Source organism: Micropterus salmoides, unplaced genomic scaffold, assembly GCF_014851395.1.
Source record: "Micropterus salmoides isolate LMB-PRFRI ecotype aquatic unplaced genomic scaffold, ASM1485139v1 Ms_hic_scaffold_32, whole genome shotgun sequence".
NCBI classification, from domain to species: domain Eukaryota; kingdom Metazoa; phylum Chordata; class Actinopteri; order Centrarchiformes; family Centrarchidae; genus Micropterus; species Micropterus salmoides.
Window position 1 is genome coordinate 1,323 of NW_024042484.1, and position 10,648 is coordinate 11,970.

Genomic DNA, 10,648 nt, shown 5'->3' on the forward strand with positions numbered 1-10,648 from the left:
GGTACCCCACATCAAACCCAGTCCTCCTCCCTCAGCAGTATATCCATTTTTGGTCATCACATTCCCCTGTCTACCTCTGTTACAAACCTTGGAGTCAGACTTGACTCAAATCTCACATTCGACACTCACATCCGTCACCTCTGTAAGGTCTCCTTCCTCCACCTCAAAAACATCGCCAAACTCCGCCCCTTCCTCTCACAACTACATGCTCAGAAGTTGATCCATGCCTTTATCTCCTCCAGGTTGGACTACTGTAATGCCCTCCTCGTCGGGATCCCTGGCAGGAGATTGCAAAGCTCCAGCATATTCAGAACTGCGCTGCCCGGGTCCTGACGAGGAGGCGCAAATATGACCATATCGCTCCAGTCCTGAAATCCCTCCACTGGCTGCCCATTCAATACAGAATTCAATATAAAATCTGTCTCCTTACCCACCAGTGCATACATGGAACTGCCCCTGCCTACCTCAGTGAACTCCTCACCCCACTCACCACCTTAAGAAACCTCCGCTCCTCCACCTCTACCCACTGCCTGCACCAACCAAGGACTAAACTCTCCACCATGGGAGACAGGGCCTTCCAGGCAGTCGCCCCACGGCTCTGGAATGCCCTCCCAGAGCCCCTAAGGGCCCCACAAACTCTGGAGGTTTTTAAGAAGGGCCTAAAGACTTTTTTATTTCAAAAGGCCTTTTAACAGTCATGGTTTAAAATTTTCTGTTACGGTGTTTTATTGCGATTGTTATTTTCTGGAACTGTTTTTAACCCCTTGTTGTTGTAGCACTTTGAGATTTCCCTGAAATGTAAAGTGCATTATAAATAAAATTTATTATTAAAAGTGTGTTGCTTAGTTTCTGACCATCTACAGATGGTGACAAATGACAGGAGGAACCAGCAGGAAGTGTCTCAGTGTGGCGTCAGGCCACCACTAGTCTCCAGAACAGCCTCAGGACTTTTTAGACTTGTGAATCTCAAAGTGTTTCTGGACATAGGCTTTGTATGTTTTTAAGCTTTGCTAAATAAAACTAGGTAGATCAATTTGATCTATTGAAAGGTTGATGATTCTCTGGACCTGATTTTTTCATCCTCTCATCCAAGGCTTCTTTCACAGCATTTCAGTAAAGCTCTAAAATGTCGCCAATCTTTGTTCATCAAGACAGGGAGTAGCAGCACAGGTGTTAGGATAGGAGGATGAGGCAGAGGAGAAGTCTTGTACGAGGGGTAAGCCTATTGCCTATTCTGTCTTTCCGTTCTCTATCATAATGAAATTCTCTAGGGCTCATGAGACCTTTTAACACACACTATAACTACATATACTACACCTAACTGTGCCAGATACGACAGTTGCTGGAAGTGGGCTGAGGGGTCTCTTGCATCCCAATGCCCCTACTGAAGCCAGATGCCGTGGTTGCTTGAAGTCTACGGCTATGTGCATTGGCATCCCGGTGCCAGGAGCCTCGACTAGAGGGAGCTGCTGCCATTGCGGGAAGTGGCAGTAGGGGGCACAGACATCCCAGTGTCATTCGCCCTGGATCATGTACGCCTGATGGGAAATGAATTGTCCTGGAAATCCCATGTTGGTTGCTTGATGGACGGCTGGGATTGTTGTGTTGTTTCCAAGTTTGCTCTTCCTGGTATTGAGAGGATTGTATTAAACTGTTTTATTGCACCCTCTACTGATTGCTAGCAGATGTCCTCATTATTTCCGATCTGTCATCAGTCTTTGCTGAACTTGACTGTGAGAGGCGTGTTTTTGTGAACATAGATTTGTATGAGCACTTTATTCTCTTTAGACTAAAAACAGGAACAAACCTGATCTGTTCAACAAGATGTTCCAGTCACCAGTTACTGATTGTGCACCAGGACACAACATATATCCTGGTGCCAGAAGCCCTGACTAGAGTGAGCTGCTGCGATAGTTAGAAGTGGCATCAGGGGGCGCATGTATCCTGGTGTCAGGTTCCCCCTGCTAAGGCTGGCTGACTTAAGGTGCGTTTGACTTCATGCAGCGCTGACTTAACGTGATGTATGCTGGACTTAAAATAAGGCATGCTGGCATTAAACCTTGCGGGAGGCAGGCGGCTGCAGGCGGCTGCAGGCGCTGACAAGGGCGGCCGCAGTTGATTTCTCCGACTGCATAAAAGTTGGAACCACTTTTTGTCTTTGAAAACTGCCGCGAGATCACTCATTGATTTCAGCTCACAGTAAGCTCACGCAGGTAGACTGTGTCTGACCTGATGGCGCCGTTTTTATTCCCCGCCCCTGCAGTCACCTGCAGCTCACGTTAGACTATGAAGTTGGTGAAAGTCAGCTGCAGTCATCTCGAACGCACCTTTAGTTTCTGGAGCTGCAGGGGTGTTGATGACCCTATGTTGTTTGTCCTGTATGAAGTAGGCTGCTGGTGCTGTTGTTGAAAACCCTTCATCCCAGCTCGCTAGCCAGCAGGCTTCATCTTGGACTGGTAGCCCCCAGCCTTCATCCTGGTCTGCTATCTACCAGCCATTACTTCAGCCTGCAAGCAACCAGCCCGCTCCAGTTGATTATGCTTTTGGCTTATGAGCCTAATGACTGTCCTGAGTTGGCTAGCCAGTCCCCTGTTCCTGGTGTTTCACCTTCCACGCCAGTCATGTGAGGGTTTCTGCCTTCATCACCTGTCTCCTTTCATTCTTCCTCCAATCTGCTCACCCCTTCAGTCCCGCCCTGTGGTTGCCCATCTGGATTTTTGACAGACTGTAAGTTTGTGGTTTGTGGGACAGTTGGAAGCCATTCCTTCGGGTGGGGGTCGGGGGGCTGGTTTGAAAGACTTCCTTTCTGAGTTTTGGTCTTTGGATTATTTACCTGGATTTGTTTGCCTCAATCCTGGACTGCTTAGCTGGTTTCTTAAACCTTGCCTGCCTCAGTTACCGTAAACATATACCGTAAACATATACCCATATACCACAAAGTTGTGTTGTATTTGGTCTCAGGGCCACCGCAGTTTGTGCTTGCCAGAGAGTTGACATTAGGAAGTAAACCAGTGTCACTTCCTACCATGATGCACGTCAGGACATTGCTTCTGTGTTGACTTCACATTTAAATTCAGATAGACAGTCACACCATTCTATCTGACCTTTTAGCATTTAAAATGAGCTGATCAGATCACTGTTCCTTTATGATGCAGAGATTTGACTTGAGTGAAGTCAAACACTCACCGGACGTTCGACTATTTCTGCTGTGGTAATTGGTTCGTAACGTTGAGGGCGGGGCTTCCTGATTCAGTGGAGAGCAGGTGAAGCCCCGCCCTCACTGTCAAGGACCAATCATGAGCAGCAGGGTGACATGCAGCGCTGTCTGTGTTAAAAAGAAAGTGAAGCTGAAGGCTGACAGTCGACATCCAGACAACATGAAGGCTTCATCTGTGTCTCTGCTGCTCGGTGAGTCCAACACAGAGCTTCTACATTCATCCATCCATCACAGCTCCAACACATTTCAGTGTCTGGACTCATACAGAGGAAAAAGAAGATGAAACTATTGGAATGTTTTCCTCTCAGCTTTTTGCTGAACGCTGCAGTCACATGGTTCATTTCTTCCACCATGAAGCCACGAGGACATCTCAAGTGATAAAGAAGCTTTCTGTGTTTTGATCAGTTTGTTTGACAGGGAACAGGCTCACTGATCAGCAGCTGATAACAACTGCCAATGACTTTCACTGCATTTCTGTCCTCCCTGTTAAAAAGATATTATGTCATCTTTCATAGATACAACTTAAGATATATGCACACAATGTTACTCAAATAAATGTAACAGGTAGTAACCAGTAGTAACAGTGGTATAATGGTAAACTGACATCCATATCAATAAGATGTGAGCAAAGTGACCGTAATGAGCTCGAGAACTCAACAGTTCAGCAGTCTTATGGTTTGTGGGCTGAAGCTGCCTGGTGGTGCAGGACCAGATGCTGCAGTACTTGCCCACCTGTTCTCACTCCCATGGTCAAGACCCGTCAGCGTCAGTTTGTAATGCTCTGGATATCCCCATGGCATCATAGTTCAGTGCATTGGGGTAAGCCCGGTAGCATTAGCTTTGGAGAGTAAAGGTAGGTGAAGGATGTTATACAGAAAAGACTCAGTAAGGAGGTGGTTGGTGTAGATGGAGGGCCAGACACGGGACTTTATGAAATATTTTTATTTAAGTTGCGTAGGTTACGTAAGTTACGCAAGTAATGTTACTTAGTTATTTTAACCCAAGCCATGATCTTTTCCTAACCCTAAACAAGTACGTTTGGTGCCTAAACCTAACCAAATTGCAACACTTCACAACTTTAACAACATGCTGTTTCCCAACATTAACGTTTTATTTTTAAAGTCTAACCGGACGCTGCATATTTATTTTTGCTAACTTGACCGGATGTTGTAGATTTATTGTTGCTGAATGTTGGTAATTTCATTGCGGAGCCCTAAACTCCAAAAACGACGCTAGGGCGTTAAAAATCGGTACCAAGGGGGGTGACGAGTTGGGAGTGAAAATGTGTTGCACCCTGAAGTATTGGGGTCTCTGGTGATCCTGTTGGCCTTCTTCCTGCACAGCTGGGTGTAGAGGTCCTCCATGGATGGCAACTCTGGCCTGGTGATGTAAATTAATCACCACTGTGATGATAATTATGCGTAATATAGAGCTGTATTTAATTCAATTTAATTGTTTGATGCTCCTTTTTTCAGTTGATTTTTTTCCACCACTAGCAGTGACTCTAGGGGTCTCTCTGTTAGCCACGGGGCCCTATACCACTGCAAAGGTTGCTTAGTGGCTCGGCCAGCTCTGTTTCAGCACCACTGAACTGAACTGTCATTTCACACAGGAAAGCTCAGCTGAGACATTCTGATCTTATCTGGGTTTCATGTGTCACTTCCTCTCTAACTGTGACATTTCCATGGTTGTTACATTGTTTTGTTTGTATATGCAGTGTTTCAAGCGCACGGCAAGGGGGCTGCGGGGGGTGTTGCTGGACCCTCTATTGACTGGGAGAAACACAGTGTGCAAATTACATGTGCAGACTACATAATGGGCACTAGAGGATGCTCTGGTTCATATTACAGCCTAATAATTTGACATCAGCAGCTGTTTGCACTGTTTTGTCACGATTAGAGTTAGTTAGGAGTCTGAACAATTGTGTAGCCTAAATCATCCAACCGCCCTCAACCCAACTAGTCTAATTCTTTTCTCAGATTTATCCCACCTCTACCGGTCATTTTAACTTTCCAGGTGATTTCTTTATATGTTGATTTTTCTTCAAGGATGTACTTTCATGATTAGAGTCTTTGCTGTCTGTCTTTTTAAATGTTTCCATGGGCGCAGTAATCTCATAGCAAATACCGTGGGACAGCAGCAAAACTAAAAACTGTAGTTATAAAGTTGACAGGACAGACAGAGGAAACCCTGTAGAGGAAACAGAATTCAACTTTTAGCTTCTAAAAAAATTTAGACGCACTGATGGAGCTCAGGACTGATCGGGAGGACGGCTGCTTTCTCCAAACAGTTTCTCTGTATGAACCTGGACTTTGTGTGAGACCTTTTGGATGTGTAGAAGAACACAGAACATTAATTAACCTTAGATTCTGCCTGATCCTGTTTGTGTGTCGGGATTTAAATAGGAAGTTATGCTGCTGTGTCCCGTGCGTAAATGCGCACAGCTTTTTAGCCTTAAACCGACCATCATTAAGACGAAGCTATTGGACCAGCGGTGTCTCCTCTTTCTGAGGGTCTCATGTACCCACACGGTTCTCCGTTTCCCTGTCTCCTGCATGTTTGTACACCTCTCGCCCCTCAAACAGTGCCAGAGCAGGTTTTTTTAAAAACCAACTAAAGACACCGACCTGTGAGTTGTGATCACGTTTCTGCTAATACGACAGTTATTAATTAGCAGCAAACCAAAGATTTCAGAGCGCATTTTCAAACCTGCAAGGCGCTTTCTGTCTGATCGGGGTCTTAATGGGGAGATGCTTCACCATCCAGCCTGAAATAAAAAAAAAAAAGAGTAGGCTATCGTCCAAAAACAGCGGCGCTCTCAGTTAGCGCATACCACGCACAAAATTGAAATGAGGGGAGCGACGGTGTAATCAGCTGCGCCCGCATGGCCTTCATTTAATTTGTGTTATCAATGGTTTTTCTTTGAAATTTTATGTAGGCCTATAGATTGACCTACATAGCCTACATATGCCTAATTACGGAGGTCCGGAGCTCGGTGACCTCATACGACCCTGCTTGTAACCACTCTGTGTTGAAGGAAAGTGTGTAAGTGTGTGCCCACACACAGTCATGTCATGTGTGCATTTCTGCTGTGCAGCACCCCTAAGTGAAAATGTCTTCCCGCACGCCTGCAGTGTTTTGCTGTGGAACCCGGAGCTCTTTACCCAGAGACGGCTGCAGCAGATTTATATCCCACTTTTCTTATCTGTGGAATAAATGGACATTCAAATCACATGTGTTTTCACATTTGTCTACGCAGTGAAAAGTGCACTCAATGTGCAACAAACTGAATGAAAAACAGACATTTCTTTATCTTTTGTGTTTTTGCTTCAGGTGCAGCAGTTGCTGTAAACCATTCTGCTCCCCCCCCTGAGATCACATCTTTCATTCTGGTTAATGTTTATGTCACTGCAGGCCAATGTGCAGGAGGCACAGCGCAGACCAGATACTGAGTGTGTCTTTAAAGAACCTCCGGGTCTGAAAACTGAATCCAGTGCTGAAGAGCCTTAAACCTACGTCCTCTCCAGCAGCCAGCAGGGGGACTCCTCCGGCTGCAGAAGAAAATGTTTCTGCTTCTCAGCTGATTTATTCCCTCAGTAAACACTTTCCTGATGAGTTTATGGTCTCAGTCGCTAGTTTCAAGTCTTCTTCAACACAGCATGATGTTCATTTAGTAAATTATGGTCCCATTTAGAGGAACAGAGACCAGGAAGCAGGGGATTGTCCACTCATTGCTCATTCCTTCAGTGACCTCTGACCTTCAGTGACCCCTGACCTTCAGTGACCCCTGTCTTCCTGTTGCAGGTGTGTCTGTGCTGCTGCTGTCTGGACTGACTGATTCTGCAGGTGAGCTGATGGAAGAGAAAACAATCACTGACTCTCTCTCTGTTGAAGATGGACAGATGGTTCTGGTCTGATGGACTAACTCTGTTTTCTTCTTCTTCAGATTCTCAGGTTATTCTGGAGATTCCTGCACGTCCTGTCATAGCAGGAAGTGATGTCACTCTGCGCTGTAGAACCAAAGATCAGGTCGCACTCGAAGCCTTTTTCATCAGGGATGGTTCTAAACTTGGATCTGGACCTGAAGGACAGTTTACCATCAGGAACTTCCAACAGTCTGATGAAGGTCTCTACTGGTGTTATTTTGATCAGACTGAAGAATCTCCTCGGAGATGGCTGAGTGTCACAGGTCAGGATGTGTCTGTCTGTATATGACTCTTAGGCCTCATTTATTAAACTGTTTGTAGGATTAAAGTCAAAAGGTTGCGTACAGACGATACACAAAAGACGCACACAGAGACTGTTTGTTAATACCGAGTTTGCCAAGTTCAGACTTCTGTACTTTAAATCTCGGACTTGGCAGGTACAAGCTCCCAGGAACGGGAGCACGCAGTCCTTCATTCTGCAATTGGAACAGCAGCGGACTTGATGACAACCTGTCCCTTTAGCGGGCGGGATCTCACATCTCTTAAAAAGTCATCAGTAAAACACATCAGGGTATTTGACTGTACTTGGCTAGATGCGGGCTTTTGAATCGGAACTTGGGCTGCGACTGATGACGTTTCACAAGTTCACAAGAACACAAGTCCAGACAAGAACGCAGGTTGAGAATCAGCTAGAGTGTTTGCTCCGGGAGGAAAGGGGGACACTGGAATGTCACAAAAGCACTTTGTAATATTGTTTTGAAAAGTGCTCTACAAATAAAGATTAATATATATTTATATTATTACTGGAGCTCCACCTCCTTGATGAGTGACTTGGAGAATGGTAACAGAGGTGGAGGGGGACACAGATATGTAAACCAGGTGCATACTTTGTATTCACTTGTTAGAAAAGAGGTTAAACCAAATGCATTCAGGTTTTGTTTAAACATTTATTTACACAAATAAAAAGACGTTTTCTGCTGTTTCAGCGGGGTCGATGGACCTGCAGCTGAGTGGGCCCAGCCCCGGCGTCACCTCCTGCACCTCTTGCTGTCAACCCTCAAGGGCCCGTGTAGATGCAGTCCTATTAACGCAAAGAGACTTCATTGACTGAATTAACGAGGCTGCCGAGGAGTTAAAGAAATAAGTTTGTCTTGTGTGACAGAAGCTGGACTCTGTCACTCAAATGTTTTCTATTAGTTTAAGAATTTATCTGTTTTTGCATGAACTAGTGTTAAGTTTCATCTAAGGTTCAAACTGTTTCATCCTTCTGCCATCTGAGTCACTGTTTCTCATTTCTCCAGTTAATGTGCATACACATGGCTCAGAGTTACTGCACGTTTTTTAGAAATCCCAAAGTTTGCTTAGAAAGTGGAGAACGCCGTCTTTTATCTGCACGCTACGTTTAGAAATGAGGCCCTGGTCTGACAGGTCTAACTCTGAATATGGTTCTGGTCTGATGGACTAACTCTGTTTTCTTTCTTCAGATGATGATGCTCAGGTTACTCTGGATATTCCTGCACTTCCTGTGGTGGCAGGAAGTGATGTCACTCTGCACTGTAGAACCAAAGATCAGGTCGCACTCGAAGCCTTTTTCATCAGGATGGTTCTAAACTTGGATCTGGACCTGAAGGACAGTTTACCATCAGGAACTTCCAACAGTCTGATGAAGGTCTCTACTGGTGTTATTTTGATCAGACTGAAGAATCTCCTTGGAGACGGCTGAGTGTCAGAGGTCAGGACACTGACATCACTTCCTGTTTATATGACATGAACTAACCTGCTGACCTGATAATAAACTGATCACTGCATTGATCCAGGTTCTACTGATTTTCCTTCCAGGTTCTGGTCTGATGGACTAACTCTGTTTTCTTTCTTCCTCAGATGATCTAGTTACTCTGGAGATTCCTGCACTTCCTGTGGTGGCAGGAAGTGATGTCACTCTGCGCTGTAGAAACAAAGATCAGGTCGCACTCGAAGCCTTTTTCATCAGGGATGGTTCTAAACTTGGATCTGGACCTGAAGGACAGTTTACCATCAGGAACATCAGTCAGTCTGATGAAGGTCTCTACTGGTGTTATTTTGATCAGACTGAAGAATCTCCTTGGAGACGGCTGAGGTCAGAGGTCAGGACACTGACATCACTTCCTGTTTATATGATATGAACTAACCTGCTGACCTGATAATAAACTGATCACTGCATTGATCCAGGTTCTACTGATTTTCCTTCCAGGTCCTGCTGCCCCTCCTCCTTCCAGTACTTCTCCTCCTTCAGCCTCCCCTCCTCTCTCCTCTCCCCTCCAGTTGGACTACCTGTGGGTTCTCTGGTTCTTCTGGTTCTTCTGGTTCTGGTCCTGGTTGGAGTTCTGTTGCTCCGCAGGAATCAAACAGGTATGAAAGCTGTCAGACTCACCTGATGTGAACAGACTGGAACCAGACTGTGTCTGATCCAGTCAGCAGGTCTGTACTGAACTACAACCTGGGACTTGTTGGACTCCTGACTCCCAGAGCTTTCAGCCACTTCTCATGGTCTTCATCAGCTCATGGCGTTTGCTTGGTAGTTCTGGAGATGCTTCAGGTGTGGTCATGTGAGGTACAGACCCTCAGTCCCATGGTAACAGCTGCTTGTATATGGGGGGAGATGTGATGTACCTGTAGGTCACATGATGACACCTGAACCAACTCCATTTACTGATGAACACCATGAGATGCTGCTGAAAGCTCAGTTAGATATTTTCCACTAACTGTTTATATATTTGAATACAAAGTTAACCTGCTGACCTCTGACCTTTAGTAAACCTTGTTCTCCTGTTGTAGGTCTGGCTGTGCTGACCGCTGCAGGTGAGCTGATGGAGGGCTGCAGTCGAAAAGTAAAAAAGGATCTTGCTAAATGTGGTTGATGGATTTTATCGTTTGAGTTTGAGAACGTCGCTTTAAATGTTGGCGCCGCAAGGAATTGTGGGACGGCCTTCTCTCCTTTCCTTCATAAAGGATGGTCCAGTGTACCCTATGTGAAAGGAAGCATTGAGGCACCTTTCCTCAGCTTTTAGAACAGCTCTTATCATGGCTGCCACTGAAATACTTCCGGTTCACTTCACTCAGTCAGAACTTTCCTAAGCAAACAAGACTTTTAAATGCAGTCGAAGTCTGTCTATCTGTCTGTTGACCTCTGACCTTTAGTGATTTCTGTCCACCTGTTGCAGGTGCGGCTGTGTTGCTGAGTGGACTGCTTGTTTCTGCAGGTGAGCTTGTGGAAGTTAATCATTTATAAAAATATACAGAAGAATTTATTCTGCTCAATTTATCATTATAGATAGAGATATATAATTTTAAATAACACCGTAGGTTTGATTTGATTGAGTATACAGGCTTACGGTAAGGTGAGGTTTGCAAGGGTCATAGATGGGGAGCGGGTGAAGAGCAAAATCCACAATCAAAGGTAGCAAAGTATAGATCCAAAAGCACAGGGAGAACATTGGGAAAAGCCTTGAACGCAAAGTCTTTTGAC

General features: G+C 45.3%; 1 protein-coding gene across 1 annotated transcript; it reads left to right on the top strand.

Moving 5' to 3' along the window:
* The first annotated feature begins 3,296 nt into the window (after positions 1-3,296).
* LOC119884121 lies at positions 3,297-10,040 on the top strand. The gene is made up of 6 exons (XM_038694599.1): positions 3,297-3,408; positions 7,022-7,063; positions 7,164-7,183; positions 9,045-9,259; positions 9,374-9,531; positions 9,958-10,040. Exons 1-6 carry the CDS (start codon positions 3,297-3,299, stop codon positions 10,038-10,040), a joined length of 630 nt encoding a protein of 209 aa, XP_038550527.1.
* Positions 10,041-10,648: the final 608 nt, after the last annotated feature.